Source organism: Vulpes vulpes, chromosome 13 (assembly GCF_048418805.1).
Source record: "Vulpes vulpes isolate BD-2025 chromosome 13, VulVul3, whole genome shotgun sequence".
NCBI classification, from domain to species: domain Eukaryota; kingdom Metazoa; phylum Chordata; class Mammalia; order Carnivora; family Canidae; genus Vulpes; species Vulpes vulpes.
In genome coordinates this window covers 89,916,325-89,934,842 of record NC_132792.1, presented here as the reverse complement: position 1 = coordinate 89,934,842, position 18,518 = coordinate 89,916,325, and the positions used below count along the sequence as shown (strand labels likewise).

The window sequence follows — 18,518 nt, the reverse complement described above, 5'->3', positions numbered from 1 at the left end:
GATAGCTCCCTCGTTTTTCTTTCTTTCTTTCTTTCTTTCTTTCTTTCTTTCTTTCTTTCTTTCTTTCTTTCTTTCTTTCTTTCTTGTTTTTTTTTGTTTTGTTTTGTTTTGTTTTACTTTTATCAGGGTTTTAGCAGGGCGGTGGATTGAGGGGGAAAGGATCTGGATTTGAATTCTTCAATTCTTGCTTCTGTTTTGAATGGTTTCATAAGGTTTTCTGTATATGGACAAGGAATTGCATGGTTCAAAAGTGTAAAAAGCACTGGGCTAAGTGGCCATTGAAGTTCTTTTGGACACCTGCTTATATCTACTGCGCGTGCTCACTGGGAGTTCATAAAGAAGAAAGGCACTCCAGAAACTCTAGCAACAGAGGAAGCCATAACCAAATTAGACCCAGTCAGTGCCTGGAGTGGGAAAAGCAGGGCTGGGGCAGGGAGCAGAATTTCTTGAGCCTACAGAATACTAAACTAAATGAACACCTCGTGCTACGTGAGTGCAGAGGAGTAAGAGTTGCGGAGGAAGATTTCCTGCTGGCCTTGCTTCTACACTGCTCTCTACAACTGAGGAGCCATGAGCATTCCGATTAATTTCTCCAGGCTTCAGTTCACACCTTGTAAGTGTGATTTGGGGGCAGTCTTTTGTTCCCAATTATATAATAAAATAGCTCTCTAAAAATCCAGGCAAGAAGAAAGACAAGGAAGAAAGGAACAGAAGAAAGCACAGCTAAGCCCAATTCTCTTCTGCTCAGTAGGGTGTGGGGGATGGGGAGGTAGAAGTGGGAAGCACATATCTGATTTCTGAGCATCACTGCGGGTAAGAGAAGTGAAGGACATCATTAGGGTCTTGCTCAGCATGCGTACTGTCTTCCAGGGAGTTCCATACCACCAACCTGGGAGATGGGGTGGTACTATTGGTGGGTGGGGCATAGAGGACCAAGGGAAGACAAGCAAGGTCAGTTTGGAGGAGAAATGAGGATGTAGTTTCCAATTTCCTACCATGGAACAGCTACAGGAATTGGTTATCTAGATATACCAATGGAATCTACTAAATAACAGTTGGCTTTGGGATTTTTTTTTTTAACAGCATGAAAAGTCAAAATATGTATTTTTAAGGAAGGATGAAAGCTCATAGGAGACAATTTTGATTGATTGTTCAGTTCATGAGATCATCTGGCATGAAATAAAATGTTTCTTTTTCTGTGCAGTGATTGCATAAGCCAAATATGGCAAAGCGACCTACACGACAATTTTCGGCCTATGGATCTGATTTTTTATAAGCTTCACCACACACCCCTCACAGAGGGTTCTTGTTTTTGGTGGATTTGTTTCACCTCCTTTGTGAAAGCCTTAGAGAGAAGGCAGCAAGCAGGAAAATCAGCTATTTATAGTCTTTTTTGACGAAAAGTGTCTGCTCAGCGTGCCATGGAATACTTCCAAGAGGTGGGAGAACAGGAAACTATCTAAAATCAACTAGAAGGCTGGAGGAGTGTTATGGGGGAAAGATTTTACATGGGAATCATTTTCAGAAAGCTCAGGTTTCATTTGCAAACAAATGACAGTTACTTTCACTGACACCCCCTAAGTTACCAAAAAGCCAGCTAAACTTGTACTAGTTGAGGAGAAAAAAAAAGACAAAAAAAAAAAAAAAAAGATACGAATTCTCCAAAGATTCTAAGTAACTGGGGCTTTTAAGGGGACTTTAGAAGCACACCTCTCTCTGTATCTATTTATTGCTGGAGGGGCCACCAGTCAGACCAGTGCATGGCAGGTGGCCTATGTGTTAGCGAGCTTCAGAGAATGGAGACGATTAATATGGGACTTCAGTCATGAGCAAAGGAAAGAGATAGACAAGGGCCTGTTGTCATCTGCTAGCAGTGGTGGAAGAACTCCCACCTATCAAAGTTGCCCTGCTGGAAATGCTCCCCAGAAAACCTGGATGAGTCATTAAGGGAGGCAAATGGATAGAGTCCCCTTGTAGACAGGTTCCATAGCTGCTGCTGTTAATTAAATTTGTCCTGTTGACTTACCAAAGCTGCTTGGGATAAGGTGGTCATGACAAACTTAAGGTATGAAAGCAAAAGCAGGTATTCTGTGAACAAACTAAAGCTTCAGGAGGCTAGAAGAATTGTGTTCCATTGGCAAATACAAGCCATGGGAAAACTTGACCCACTGATGCTTAGCTATCAAAAGATCTACACTGTGTGATCTTTTCATCTGCAGACAAAAGCCTCACGTGTTTAGTTGGAACATGGGTAAAGAAGCCTTAAACCTACACAGGGCTGAAGACCAACTGACATTCAACACTGGAGAAGGCTTTCTTTTACCAGGGAATCAGATAAGCTCATCTTAACCCTGGTTGAATTAAAGTGAGGTCAAGGAAAATATAAGAAAGTAGTGTGGTATAGGAGACACATGGAGAATCAGTGAAGCATTTTGATGTCTGAAGATTTGTAAACACCAAACATTTCACATTATTTTTTGTTTATTTTCAAAATCAGAAATAATTTTTTTTCTAAGACCTGAACAAACAAAAGAGTCATATTGTCATACCCATTTCACAGGTATAGAAATGGAAATACAAAGGGAAGGGAGACTAAAATCGTGTTGGAAGTCAGCAGAGAGAGGAAAGCTCCAGGAGCGCCTGAAGCCCATGTTTTCATCTGTTAGACTCTACTGCCCCCTTCAGTAAATAAAATGATAAATGTAATCTGATAGTTTTCTAGAATTGGCTTTAAGTGTGGCTCTTTGATCTCTGTGTTGGAATCACCCCAAAACTACAGATTCGGCATCTCTTGGGTTAATGTCAGAAATCCTCCATTTTTAGCCATTTTCAAGGTGATTCTTGTGCACTCAAAGTAAAGGAGCCATTGTCCTAAATATTCCATGATAGATCAAGTGTTTACACATATATATGATTCCTTTTTTTTTTTTTTTAAGATTTTATTTATTTATTCATGAGAGACAGAGGGAGAGAGAGAGAGAGGCAGAGACACAGGCAGAGGGAGAGGCAGGTTCCATGCAGGGAGCCCGAGCTGGGACTCGATCCTGGGTCTCCAGGATCACGCCCTGGACTGAAGGCAGCACTAAACCGCTGAGCCACCGGGGTTGCCCTATATATGATTCTATAATACAGTCACAGGTACATTAGTAATTTTTATCCTAGAAAAGTAAGGTGAGAGGTGTAGGACACTGGCTACCAAGATAGTGTAGGATGCCAGAGAGAAGTACATCATCTTCAGAATCCAGTCCCAGGGTTAAAGATAACATATCCAAACGTGGGCCATTTCTGCTCCATTTGTCCTCCTTTGGTACATAGCTTATTCATAATAAGACCACTGAGATGCAGAAGGGACTGACAAGGATAACAGGAAAAATATATATATTTCTATTTTTTAGGAGTTAAAAATGTCCTACCCTGGCATTAGTAACCACAGAATTACAAATCACAGGTAATGATTTAGTTAACAACTGTTTTCATCTCTTGTGAATCTTTTAAGCCACAAACATGCTTCATATCTAACTTTGAGGGGATATCTGGGTGGCTCAGCAGTTTAGTGCCTGCCTTCGGCCCAGGGCATGATCTTGGGGTCCTGGGATCGAGTCCCAAGTCGGGCTCCCTGCATGGAGCCTGCTTTCCTTCTGCCTGTGTCTCTGCCTCTGCCTCTCTGTGTCTCTCATGAATAAATAAATTAAAAACAAACAAACAAACCTAACTTTGAAATCAGTTCTTTCCTCCCTTTGCCTCCTTGTGCCTTGACTCTACTACCTTAAAAGGATGTAGTAAGGACAGGTAATCTAGTCTTTGAAAAGGAGCCTTAAAGGTTTGCACAGATGTGTGAGACATAATGGGAAGAAGAACAGGGCTGTCGCTGGACAGTAAGTATGCTGGTTGCAGCCTGCTACCGACAGGATGACTGAGCTTGTATCAGTCAAGCTGTCTCCCTAGGGTTTATTTTTGTCATTTTTAGAAAGAGGGGGTTGGACAAAATAATCATAAAGAATTCTTCCATAAGGTTATTATTAGATGAGAAATAGGTAGGCAGGAAGATGCTATGTCCACCTTGCCAAGAGAAATTTGTACATGAGAAGATATGCCAGATGGCCTTCCAATGAGGAGGTTCTAAAATGCTAAAATTATCATTTTTCTGAAAAACAAAAACAACAACAAAAAACAAATCTTGTTGATTTTTTATACACCTTAAGGTTTTAGGAACCTGGAGAGTAAATCAGGGAGGAGTTAGACAATTCTGCAATTCTATATTAAACAGTGGAAGGAAAAAAAAAAACCCAAGTGGAGCAGAAATAATTTCCTTTCATTGTTGTTGGATGTCTCTTTGTATGAAAGGGACTTGTCCTCACACCAGGGAAGTAGGCCACTCCTAACTGGTTTACACTATTGGTCTGAGATAAAGGTCCATAAAATCCCTGTAATGGCAAAGCAATGAGTTTTCTAGTGAGATCTTTGAAAAATCTGATTCCCCACTTTATAGTCATTCTTCTTCCATGGACATTGTGAAATTGTGTGTTTAAAATGGATCCCGGGGATCCCTGGGTGGCCCAGCGGTTTAGTGCCTGCCTTTGGCCCAGGGCGCGATCCTGGAGTTCCCAGGATAGAGTCCCACTTCGGGGTCCCGGCATGGAGCCTGCTTATCCCTTTGCCCGTGTCTCTGCCTCTCTCTCTCTCTCTCTCTCTCTCTCTCTGTCTATCATAAATATAAATAAATAAATACATACATACATACATACATACATACATACATACATACAATGGATCCTATGTCATGAATCAGAGATCAAAGAAAGCATATATATAAATGCAGATTTTGAAGTATGGGTGCAGGGATGTCTATGCAGATATAACATGTATATATGGACTTGTGCACATGCATACTACTTTTGGTAACTCTGGACTCTACGTAATTCTGCTTCATAACAGTTCTGTGATATCACAAGACTGAATTTGTAGAAAATTTCATAATTCTGTGAGAATAGTGAGTAGAAACGTCAATTGATAGAGAGTAATGACTTAATGTACATGGAAGAAAAGATCTACATGTTTAGAAAACTCATTTTGCAAATGTAATTAGAAGTCTCTTAATCTTAGAAATGGAAACACAGTAGGGTATATTGCTTAACTTGAGCAAATAAAAAAACCAACCATTTTAAAAGATAGTTTTATATATCCTTATACTTAAAAGACCAGAGAATCAGAATTTCCTTGGTCATATGAGTGTTCTCCAAGAAAGAGAAGAGTTAAAAAAAAGTATCAGAAATAAAAAATTGGTCAAAGCAACAGGATTGAGATGATACGCTTCTCCTTACACTATATTCCCTCCTTTACCTTTGTTAATTGTCTAACAGCAATTAATTCATTCTTTATATTTTTATTTTTTAGCTAGAGAGAGGACTGGGTTGAAGGAGAATAAATCATTCCTTGAAAAAATTAAAGCACTAGCCCCCGGCTCCCACTGTGGTTTCAGACTAACAATTTATAAAAACATTTAAATATGCATTTACAAAAATTAAGTAAAATAAAAATGTCCCCGTGCCATAACGTGTTCCAAATGGTAGTTACTAGGGGCAGAACTTAATGATAGGAGATGAGTAAGATGATTCTGAGAAGCAGATAAATGAGCCCTGGATGGGAAGTTACACATGCATGTTATTTTTATTCAGTGGGAAAAGTTATGAGTTCAAAGTTTTAAATGAGTAATACAAATCAGTGAGGTCACATAACTCTGGATATCATTGGTAGTAACCTGGTTTTACCTGAAAAGAACAATTTTATTATTTTTTTTTCTAGTAAGCTGGCAAATGACAGAAAAAAACCTGACCAAGGGGTATTATAGTTTGAATCATGTGAAGTTTCTGATTTCAACTGTTTAGAATAAAGATGGAATTTCTCCATTATTCAGTAGCATAACGGGGAGCACAATAACCTACTAATGGAGGTTGTTGCCTTTGAACCTAAAATGAAATGGTAAGAATGTAATCTAATCGTTAAATCAAAGTCAACTGGGTAATACTGGATGTATTTTTTTGGTAGTAGCTCATATAAAATCTCAAACAAAAGACCAATGTGTTATACCATTCACAAATGACTGTTCATGTAAAGTTGTGTAAACCTATGATCTCAAATGGACAGGAGATTATGGATGAATCTTTCTCTACAGAATACAAATGATTACCTGGAATTTTGCCTTTAATATGCAACCAAAGTAACTTGTTTTCTAAGGAAGATAGAGAAAGAGGAAGTAAAGGCCACTGGTCATAAAGAGATCCAAGGCTAGTTTTTCTCTTATTCTATGCTAACCAGTGCTATACCTTCCATTAGCAGATTGGACACTCTCTGATTAGAAAACATGTGTTATGGAACCCTTGACTGTAGCTAACCAAATACCTTTGAATAATGAAATTGCAGACCAAGAATCACAAACTTTCTTTAACAATTTTCAAGAAGGATTACCTATTTCTTTTTTGAGCTTGCTTTGGCTGCCATTGACTCTTTCTGGACCCCTGCTTTCTGACAATGTTTTGCTAATTGTCTCCCCACATCTCCACTATTATTTGGATATAGGTAATCGTGAGAATTAGAATCAGAGAGAAATAATCAGGATTCTGCTAGCTGTGCACTTAATTTTATATTCAAAGTTAGGATCAGGCAGGAGTAACCTCATTTTTCTATCAACAAAGAGGACATATTTACTACAATCAGTGAAAAATAGGGAGAAGATTGTGCAATCCAAGAAGGAAATATATTCAAGAATCTTGACACTCCTTGCTGGATTATTAAGGCAATTTAAATTAAAAATAAAATTATTAATTAATGTGGTTGAAGTTTTTTTTTTAAAGCGAGCAAGCAAACGTTGCAGTAACCAAGTAACCAAAGTCACTAGGAGAATTGCTCAGCACTGTCACACATTTCACATAAAGTAGTTTTAATAGAATTTAAATTTTCTAAAACAAGAGGAAAGAAAACCTCAGCCCAGGAAGGAAAACTCTCACTAGGCAGACTGAAAAAATCTTGAACAAAATTTTGAAAAAATAGTTGTCCTTGCACTGGAAAAAAAAATCCTGGCTTATGCTTGTTATGAATGATTCTTCAGTGATCTTTTGTGGAGTCTAATTTAACCAAGAGATAAAAATTTTTTTAAAAAGCCAGGATGGAATGAAGGATGGAAGGAAGATAGAAAGGAAGGAGGGAAGGAAAAGGAGGAAAAAAGAAAAAGCCCCAGCCGTCCAGAAATTTTAATTTTGCAAAGGACCGGTAAGCATTCAGGAAGCACTCAGGATCCTTGTCATGGAAAACAGCCGATCACATTTCAATCACTAGCCACACAATGTCCTCTAATAGCACCTAGCACCTTAGATCAAAAGTGTCAATGGAGGATTTTATGAAGCCTCTGTGGAGACACTGATTTGTAGGTATCCAGTGCCTCAACCTGTTTTCTTACCATCTGAACATACAGTAGTTTATTAGCTCTTTCAGTCTTTCTGGCTATTATTAGAAGAGAAGACATAAAATAACAAAAACTATCTCCCCCTCCCCCCAAAAGAAAACCTCACTCAAACCAACAACACACTGTCACCAAATACAAAGTAATAAAAGAGTTGTACCCAAACCTGGTCAGTCCTTCCATTTCTTGAAACTTGCACACAAACTGAAGAAACCCACTCAGCCTTAAAAAGGTCGATCATTTCGCTCTCCTAAAATTTCATCTCTGAGAGTGGCTTTCTTTCTGGTCTCTGTCTTGCTCTCTCTCTCTCTCTCTCTCCCTCTCCCTCTCCCTCTCTCTCTCTCTCTCTCTCTCTCTCTCTGTGTCTCTACTTCTACCGAGGAGAGCGTTTTGTTTCCCTTTTCCTGTTTCTGCTGCTGGATGAATGCAAAATACATGATTGAAGGGATTTTTTTTTTTCAGGTTAACAGTTGGAAATCTAAAATCTTGCTCTTCTGAATGCCTTTATATGCTAGTCACTCAAAACATAACGTTCACATAAAGAGGCATATACAGAACCAAGAATCCTGCTTTTTTTTTAAAGCAAAACAAAACAACAACAAAAACTCCTTTTACTCCTTTGAGCCTATTCCTATTTTATTTACTTAACTATTAGCACTTACCCGGAGATGTGCCATAAATGCTCTATTCCAAATGTATAAAAGCCAACCACATCTCAACTGAGAATTAAACAGTTTTAATGTCTTCAAATCCATGTCCCTGCTCCAAATCCTGATACAGTCACTGGCAGCAGTACAAGATTCTAAACAGCAGACATCTGATTCTTGACATTTAAAAATAACAATATTGGGGGGAAAAGGGAGTCTTTCTTTTTTTATTATTATTAACTACAAACAGCTTGTGAGTGAGCACATACCACAATTGACTGTATTAACTGGATATTGCAATAATTTCAAGCCACAATATTTTTTTTTTTTCTAAATAAACATCAGACAGGGGCCAAATACCTACAGACTTCTCATTTTCTATATAATCATGGCAATGACCTAAGTTAAATTAATTCCAGGTGGTAATTCTCCAAAGAGAGAATCAGAACTCTGCTAGTGTTTAGATTCTCTTATTAGGGAATATTAATTTAACCTTTGTGCAGTCTTGAATTTACGGACATATCAGTTCTTGTGTTGTTTGTCTAAGATGGGTCACTTTTCATGCACATGCAGTCTTAACTGCATGCACAGACATGAGGTCAAAGGAACATGGGCATTTGCTACAGAATAAAACAGGCCATAAAATGAAAGTAATGAGCCTTTATTTCCATTTCTGGAGCACATTTTAGACTCAGATGGATCTAGGATCAAGTCTTAGCTCTTTTACTTACTGTCCAGGCATTCCTGGGCAAGTGATTTAATCATTCAAGCCTTAGTTTAGTCATCTGTAAAACTGGAGTAAACAGGAGTACTTTACAAACTTATTTCAAGTCCTAAATGAGATACTGTGTGGTTTTTGGCACACACCAGGGATTTGATGCATGCCACTTCCTCCCTCTGTTTTATATTTGGAAGGGGTAGGGATTGGAATGGTAAGTAGAAAAATCCAGGCTTTGGAGGCAGACGAATCTGTTCTGACCCTCCATGTTGCCACCTACTAACTGTGTGTCCTTAGGCAAGTTACTTAATTTAATTTACTAAATTTCAGTTTCTTCAACTGTAAGATACTTTACAGAGTTTTTTACAGAGCAAATTAAATAACATTGCAAAAGCATGTACTTTTGGTAGACATTTATTAAATGAGAGTTTCCAGGCCTTGCAACTCTTGAAAATTGGTCTAATTAGTACTCTTCATATGTAACTAAGGAGTTTAAAAACGTGACCTCAGATCTCAGGTCCTCTAGAACAAGTGCCTCATCTTTTATCAGAGGAAGGAGACCGAGAGCTGAGACAATGGTTCCAAGCCATATAACTGGCTAATAAGTGGCTGCTAACTTGTTAGTGGCAAATAGGGACTGGAACATGGACCCTCTCCTTGGAAAGTCAATGCTTTGTCGACTAAACTTTGTGAGATTGAAGTCAATCACATTTGTAAATCCAGTTTCACTATTAATTGGTATTAAGATAATATAACTGGAAAAACAATTTTCTTTATTTCCCCAAATGTGCTTCTCAGAATGAGCTTATAAATAAAATCATTCCATGGGAGCTGGTGGGGGCTGGTTACACCTGTTTTCCTGAGAGAAGCTTTGGCAGGACAGTGGAGTCCCTCCTTCTTCTAAAGCAAGGAGAGAGCTGGAGAGAATGTCCAGTTTCAGGTTTTTGTTGTTGTTGTTGTTGTTCTCCTCCCTCCCCTCATGAATGTCCAACTCCTTCTTCCCCTTCTTCCAAGGAATCCTCTCACCTCTGCACATAGAGTGGGAGGAACATACTGTTGTACATTTAGTTTATCTGCTAGACACACTATCTGCTCACACCAAAATATAGAATTTTCTTTTCCAAAGAAATGTTGGGAAATATCGGGAAGGGAGACAGAACATAAAGACTCCTAACTCGGGGAAACGAACTAGGGGTGGTGGAAGGGGAGGAGGGCGGGTGTTGGAGGGGAATGGGTGACGGGCACTGAGGTGGACACTTGACGGGATGAGCACTGGGTGTTTTTCTGTATGTTGGTAAATTGAACACCAATAAAAGTTAATTAAAAAAAAAAAAAAAGAGAAGAATTTTCTTTTCCAGTTTGAAAGCCTTGCATAGAATAGGAGCTCAATAAATGTCAATATTTATTAAAGAAGGTGTGCCTTTGAGCTCAGTTTATATTTAAAGGGTTTAACTGGCTTGGTTCATTGTTAATTATTGTCCAATGTAGGATAGAAAATATTAATTTTTTTCAATCTTTCAATAACTTCAGAATTAAAAACAAAGGTCCTTTGGGTAACAAAGTTGGATTAGCTGTTACTCTGGGGAGGGAGGGAAGAAAATAGGATCGGGAAAGGTACATATGTGATCCACTATAATTAATGTTTTATTTCTCCAGTTGGGTTGTGTATAGGTGTTTGTTTTATTATTGTTTTTCTTTATGTCTCTCTGTAAACCCCAAATATTTTATTAAAAAACTGGCTTAAAAGAAGGTAAATAACTTGAAAATAGACTTCCCAAATCTTTAGAATATGAGATCTAATAATGCTACGATACTAAATCTCATACTTAAATCTTCAGGCTTTCCTTCTCATTTTACTGAAAAGCTTTTAATAATAGCAAAAATCTGTTTACTCTACAGATTTCCCACCCCCCCCTCCTATTCACTATTTCCATGCCCTTGATTCCAGGGCTGTGCTGGGATGTATTGAAAAGAGCTATTTTGCATCAAATAGATATAAGTCTAATTCTTAGTTTTCTAATTTATTGGCCATATGGCTTTAAAATCACTTGATATTTCTAATCTCAGTTTCCTCCCTTGGAAAATCAGAGGATTATTATATCGAGCTTTCAGGATTATCTTGAAAATTAAGTGGAGGAACAAGCGTGAAAACATTTGCTACAGTATCTGATACATAGTAGATTTTCAATCAATATCAGTTTCCTTCTTTCCTTCCTTATCCTTCCACTTTTCTTTACTACTTGAACCTTTTACTTCTAAAAAGCACAAAAAAGAAAGAAAAATGAATTTGAGGTAAGAAGAACATAGGCAATCACGCAAGCATTAAAAAGGCATTTTTTTTGTTGTTGTTGTTTTGTTTTTATTATGTAACTAACAGAGGCTGGTCCTGGATCCATGTAGAGTTTTCTTATTTAATCTGATATTTCTTACTTAATGTCATCGCTGCTTATTAAAGTCCAGTTTTTTTTTATTTGTTGTTTTTTGCCTCTCATTACAGAACTTTCATAGATAAACTATCCTGTTCTAGGGCTCCTATCTCATTATCCATTCTTTCTTTGGAACAGATGTTCTAATCAAAATACTTAATGGTGGTAGGTAAGATTGATACGCTTAAAGAATTTCTAAAGCCTTTAGTTGTAACCCCAGCAATGGTTATTTCTATATATTAAGTGACCTGGATTCTATCCTACCTTTAATACTAACAGTATAGCCCACTAAGCCTTTACCTTTCTTTGAGGCTAGTTTTTTTATATGCTAAATGAGGAGGTTGGAATAGATGTACTCTTTAGCTCTAAAATTCCATTAATAGTTTCTGTGGCTTAACTCATCTAGCAACCTTATACTAAATGAGGCAATACCACTTTGAGTGGTGTTGATTATGGAATTGTGTGCTGTTTGTGAAAACTATCCTCATATTGGTGGCACCTTCTCAACACTGGGATGGACTCGGACACTGTCCTTGCCCAGTGACATATTCTCAAGGTTTGGCTCCCTTGAGAGGGAGCCAGTCTTTTCAAGAGGAATTCTGAGAGCAAAAAAGTTGAATTTCTCAGCAGAAGACTTTTTTTCTTGCATTTCTTCTTAAGGTAAGAGTGCAAAACAATCATGCCATGCCTTTATAGTCCAGTAAAAACTTGTTTTGTTTTGTTTTGTTTTGTTTTAAAGATAGTTGTACCAGGAGAGAAGGGAGGAAAAAAAAAAAAAAAAGACACCGTGAAAAGGAAAAATATGAAGGTCCTTCTTTGGAAGGGTTGTATCTTGGGAAAAATGAAAATTACTAGATAGAGGAATTGGCCCCAGGGGTGGGTGGTGGGGGAGAAAAAGACTCTGCTCCTGACATTTTTATCCAGGGGAATCTAGGTTCAGTGAATGGAAGGGCATTAGGGAAAGACATGAGGAGACTGAGAGAGGAGGAGCAGCTTGCCTTGGGGTCTGTACCCGTGTGGGATTTACAGGCTGACACTAATTGCATTTTATTGTGTGGATGCTTCCCTCCGCTTTTCCTCCTCTTCTCTGTTGTCCCAGGTCTCTGCAGCTGTGCTTGTCAGGTCCCCAAACTGGCTCGATCTCCACCTCCTCAGAGCCCAGGGCCTTATTCCCATTCTCTGTGCTCTTGGGTGGGGGTTGGCGAGTTCCGGTGGGAGTGTGGTTAGTGTTGGAGGTGGTGACAACAATTGCAATGGTGACGATATAGATCAAGTTTCCCAAACAAATAGCTTAAGGCAGAATTTTACAATAATAATAAAAAAATAAATAATAATAATAATAATAATAATAATAATAATAATAAACAACCCCTCTGGATAGATCTGATTAAACTCCTTCCAAAATTCAAAAGATCATTGTTGGCTTTTGTAAAAAAGGTGGATTTATTTTAAAATTCTGTGTGGACTCCCCTTTCCTCTCCTCCCTATCCCATGTTCCCTCAGACAAAAGAGGAACACTAAACATTAATAACTCCTTGCCTTTATGTAGGCGTGCTTTTCAAAGCACTTTTTATATCTAGTATCTCAAGATAACTGGATGGAGTTGGTAGCAAGTTTGCTTCCTGATAGGAGCAGTTGGCCAGACAAATGCTAAACCATGTGCTCAGGTTCCTGCCGACAATTCAGAGCAGAGCCAAGACCAGGACCCAGAACACACCACACAACTGGCAGGTGACAATTTCTAAGCATCCATCCCTGGACATAAATGGTACCTGAAGGTACTGGCAGGAGCGTTCTTGCTGACACGATTCGGACTTCACCATGGCCTGGTCCATGTTAACCGAGGCTTTCTGGTAAACCTCCCTGGCCCGGCTCACGGTCAGCGTGGAGGACCAGGCGCTCTTCTTCAGGAGGGGCGCGTCCAGGTTGACCGGCAGGTTGGCGCAGGTGGAGCACTTGACGTCGCTGTTACTCCGGGAGGCCTTGACCGCCTGCTCGCTGATGGTGTTGTAGGCCTCCACGAAGTACTGCGAGGCCGAGCGGTCGGGGCACCTGCCCATGGTCATCACGCCCGAGGGGGCGTGGTAGATGCACATGTCGCCGTCGAGGTTGTCGTCGGAGCTCCACCAGCCGGGGGACGTGCTGGGGCGGGCCTTGGGCTCAGGGCGCCGCTCCTTGCTCTTGCTGCGCTTGCCGTACCGCACCGGCTGCGGCTCGTCGGGGCTGGCTTTGCCCCCGTTGACGCTGCCCTTGGCCGGCCCCTCCAGCGAGTGCGACTTGGTGAAGAGCTTCTGCACCGAGTGGACCAGGTGGCGGATGCGGCCGGGGCTGTCGCTGCGGTGCTCCACGGCCGTGCGCTTGTACTGTAGCGTGTGGTAGCCATCCCGGCTGAGCGGCAGCTGCCTCTCAAACTGGTCCAGGAGGTTGGCGGGGATGCGGTTGGCCTTGGCGGCCAGCGTGCGCGGCACCAGCGCGCACTCGTCCTTCAGCTCCTGCTGCGACGTGTAGTGCCTGCGCGGGAAGGTGCTGCTGGCCAGCGGGTCGCTGAAGGGGCCCCCGCACTCGGCCTGGAAGGAGTTCCGCTGCGTGTAGTACGGGTGGTCCGCGGGGTGGTGCTCCACCGGGCTCAGCAGGTAGGGCTTGCGGTCCGAGTGGGGCGGCAGCGAGTCACAGGCCGAGTCGCAGGTGACCCCGTGGTGGTGGCTGCGGCTGCCCGATAACCCTTTCATGGCGGATGGGCGGCGGCCCCGGCGGGCATGGACACCCCGCGGTCGGGTTCCCGGAGACCTGCGGGCGGGGAGGAGGAACGAGAGAGGGAAACGGTTAACACTTCTCTCGAAGGTCCATGTTGCCCTTTGGAGGATCTGCGACCGCCCGACGCGGAAGGACCCCTCGCTAGCCTGGAAAGCGGGTCCAGGGCATTATCGGAACAGCTCTATGACCTCCAAGGGTGGGAAAGCGCACCGCAGCCGGGGACCCAGAGATGGTGGGGTGAGGGCTGGGACACCTGCGGGAGGGAGCTATGAACATGCTGAACTGTTTTCAGATTACTTGAAAGCAAACCCTCTCCCTCTAGGATTCCAGTAACGGGATGCATGGCAGGTTTGCGTCTTGCCTGTCTGCCAGTCATCGAGCACCGGCACCCGAAAGGCCCAGTTTCTCCGGGAAGCCTTTGCGGATCCCCCTTCCCCCTTCCCGAGAGAATTAGTTCCCCTCTGTGTTTCCATGGCATCTGCTGCACACTCTCCCAGCTCCTATGGAACTGTTTGCCTCAGGCATTCCCGGGCTACTTCCCTCCATTCCTTGCAGGTCAGCTTATACCCCTTAGTCACCTTTCTGTCCCCCCTACCTGGCCCCAGGCTGGCTGTGTAAACACACACTAAGCACTCCATCAGGGTAAATAAAACAAATGTGGGTGGTAAAAAATGAGAAGCGACTGGCCTCTTATAACTGGAGGATAGATCTTTCTCCCTTCCCTCACATGACTTTCCCGTAGAATTCTGTAGTGACCATTACAGCTCGCAAATAACCGCTCCCCCCTCCCTCCAACACCACAGTGATTAGAGTTGAAAATAGTGATGGTGGCAAATAAATCAGAGCTGTAGAGAAAATGTGCCCTGTTTTTTGTCAGAGGAATCAAGAGCTTCTTCTTTCTTCTTTCTTTCTTTCTTTCTTTCTTTCTTTCTTTCTTTCTTTCTTTCTTTCTTTCTTCTTCTTCTTTCTTCTTTCTTCATGTATTTATTTGAGAGAGAGAGGGAGAGCCTGTGTAGGCAAGAGTGGGGGTGGTGCAGAGGGAGAGGGAGAGAATCTCAAGCAGAGACAGAACTAAGCATGGAGCTCGATGAGAGACTCCATCACACCACCCATGAGATCATGACCTGAGTCGACACCAAGAGTCAGTCATTTAACTGACTGAGCCACCCAGGTGACCCAATGGCTTCTTCTTAACAGAGCAGTTGAAGGATCAGCTTGAACTGGCTACTTTGAATGTCATGGCATCTCCTTTTCCTGGTTTAAAGGTTTCTGGTTAAACGTTCACAAGCGATGGCAAGATGGCCAAAGGAAAGGCCCTGGAAATGTTCCCGAGGACACAAAATACCTGGGCCTGAGGGTCAGATCTGCCTCAAAGAGAAGTGACTCCTACAGATCTACCTGTGGGAGCCCAGTTCGTTGTAAGCATAGGTCTTTCCTATGCTTTAGTAGCAGAGGCTGCTGTTCCACAGGGCAGAGTATTTTCTTTTGACTAGCTTCTTTGGTAGCTGACTGAGTTCCTATTAACAGCCTGATTTATTTTTAAAGCTCCCTGTAACAAAAATTGTCATGATAGGATTTGTCCTGAAAAGACAGCATGACTGTCCAAAATATCACTAATGTCATTTCATATTCAGAGAGGGAGAAATAAATGGTTTAACTTAACAACAATCACAACAAAATAAAACACACACACACGTGGCCTAATGAAGAAAAATACATACTTTTGAGAGGTCAGGTCTTATCTATACCATGGGCTACTGTATGTGAGAGTTCCTGACCGCTGAAAATTCCCATCTAGATTTTATAACTCTCTCTTTTTTTTTTTGTAGTGTCTCAGTTCCTGCATTAATGGCATTAATGGCTCAGCAAAGCTGATTGGGGGAGTTTAATCACTAGAGTCTTTTGAAATTGGTTAGTTTACTAAATTATGAGCTCTTTGAGGGTAGGGACTATGTTTTACTCATCCAGTGTCCAGCAGATACTTGGCTGATGGTGCAAACTGGCTAAAATATTTATTCAACGAATTCATGCATCAGTGCAAAATTTCCTAGTGTGGTCTAGACTGAAATTCGAATCAGGTGTATTGAGTAGAAAGATGACTGTGTGACGAAACGAGGGCCATGCACAAGGAAGGGACAGATCATCTCATGGGTGTTCCAGAGATCAGTGGTTTCAGAGTGCAGGAGACAGGCTGATGGATGTTCCTTTTGCCTCTGTGAACCTTTGACTTCTGAGCCTCCACGGCTCATGAGAGAACATCCCACCTCTTGAAGCTCTCTACCTGCCTTGAAGTTAAAGTCTGAAGAGCTTGCCTGCCCTGCTGAAGACAAGATGTCTGGAGAGAAGACAGTCTGTCCAAAGGACAGAAAGAAACTGACACCTGAAGAGACAAAAAAGGCAAGAAGAACTCATGATACCTGTGGATCAGGTAAATCAAAACTTGTCCACTGAAGAGAGACTAGTGAAGAAGACTTTTGCATAAAATATTCGGGACTGCTTCGTATAAAGTTATGATCCCACAATTGGGGAGTGACAAGGAGGGATTTAAAAGGCTTAAATAATACATGGTTTTGGCAAAACTGTGGCACATACAAATTTAGATGGAAAAATCCATTGCATGAGGGAGTCTCTCCATATAAAACAGGTCCTGTTGAAGACATTCTTGCCTTTTAAATATGGACTTAACAGTTAAAAAAATATATCCACAAAAATAACCCAATAGGGTTATAGTCACATAAAAAGCCTCATGATTACACATATTAGAATCTCTGTATATAAAATAATAATGAAATAATGCTTCAGAATTTCCTTCTGAAGTAGCCAGGTCTCAGGTAGATACTTTCTGCTAGGTAAAATGTGAAACCGGCAAAAGTTGAAAACGTGAATAATACATATTTATTCCAAATGTACAAAATTATTTGAATCATTATTCAATATTTAGCTATCTTTAATATGACAACAGCATTTCATATAAAATAATGTTACCTGAAGACTAGCAGAGCAAATGAAGAGCCTTGGCAAAGCCGTTTATATGAATTAAGTGATGTAACCAATGATAATTTTTGTAAATTAAACATACACAGCATAAGTTTTACTAAAATGTAAGTGGGCCATTTTCAGCATAGAGTCAAGCACTTATATTTTCTTAGAGAGTAATAGATTGCATCAAGGAAACATAAGTTAACTTTCCCCCTTCTTAATATTTGTGAAAAGATACTGAGACCTTAATCTCTTTTCTCTATGATGTGGGCAAATATGGTCATGAAAAAATGGCAATAAACAGTCATAAACATTTCTGAATGCTCTTTCTGGTCCAGGCCAAACAAACAACTTAATACCTTGGCCCAGTTACATTTTTCTATAGAAAATCTGACACTCTCTTCTACCCTCCTCCATTTCAAAAGGACAATTGATCAGTTTGTGTTTATAAGGTAAAGCAACACATTTGTTGGCCTTCTGGGGAGTGGGGGCAAGATGACCCATAACCCTCAATGGCTCAACAATTGCTGGGACACCTGCTCTTCCTTCTCTCATTCTTCCTTTCCCTTACTCTTAAACTCCCTTTCCATGTACTCCTTTCTGGCACTTCTTTCTTCCCCTCTCCTGTTAAGGTCAGTAAGTAACACCCATGGACAATACTTGCTCCATCCTTCAGTGTAACTGGGAAGAATTAACTGAGCATCCCTCATGCAGAGACAACCAAATGCACATAGCAAATCTCTAATGGCACAAAGGCTTATGATGTGCTCAGAGAGATATGACCTAGTCATGAAAAAAGAGGAGTAATAATTCTGATTATCTTCTGTTTTCTTGGAAAAGGAAGCTGCTAGCCCCTGAATTAGACTTTAAGTGGTCATATTTCTCAAAATAAAAAGGGAAATTGCCTTTCATGCCTTCCTTTTTGAGCAAGGGTGGGAGGTGTGGGTCAACATGCCTTCATAGGGTTTCTATGACTACAATGATCATCTCTATGACTTCAAAATTGTTTTGTTGTCCTCAGTTCAATTTTACTGTCAGACCATATATCCTGATTTTTGGCTTGGAAAATTTCTTGACTATGTTCACCACCATGAGATGAACTCTGAGTGTGAGATGCATCTGTTTGTTTTTTTTTTTTTTCCCAAAACATTTTTTTGAAAGATTAATTAATTTTGAGAGAGAGAGAGAGAGAGAGAGAGAGAGAAGGAGAAGCAGAGGAAGAGGGAGAGAGAATCTTTTTTTTTTCAAAGATTTATTTATTTATTTATTTATTTATTTATTTATTTATTTATTTATTTATGATAGACACAGAGAGAGGGAGAGAGAGAGAGGCAGAGACACAGGAGGAGGGAGAAGCAGGCTCCATGCCAGGAGCCCGACGTGGGACTCGATCTCGGGACCCCAGGATCACGCCCTGGGCCAAAGGCAGGCGCTAAACCACTGAGCCACCCAGGGATCCCTGGGAAAGAGAATCTTAAGCAGATTCCACACTGAGTGTGGAGCCCAATGTGGGGCTCAACCCCACAACCACAAGATCA

The 18,518-nt window shown here is 41.0% G+C and overlaps 1 protein-coding gene across 19 annotated transcripts in view; it reads right to left on the bottom strand.

Moving 5' to 3' along the window:
• The window catches only part of DLGAP1 (DLG associated protein 1), an 867,925-nt gene that overhangs the window by 313,718 nt on the left and 535,689 nt on the right, over positions 1-18,518 (bottom strand). For 7 of the 19 annotated variants that reach the window (XM_072734994.1, XM_072734998.1, XM_072734996.1 and 4 more), the window contains exon 4: positions 13,020-14,034. In XM_072734994.1, the coding sequence (XP_072591095.1) occupies positions 13,020-13,976 (957 nt within the window). In that variant the 5' untranslated portion in view covers positions 13,977-14,034. Of the gene's footprint in view, positions 1-7,616; positions 7,818-8,118; positions 8,271-13,019; positions 14,035-18,518 lie in introns of those variants that run through there. The other 12 variants (XM_072735004.1, XM_072735012.1, XM_072735014.1 and 9 more) reach the window with 8 other exon arrangements.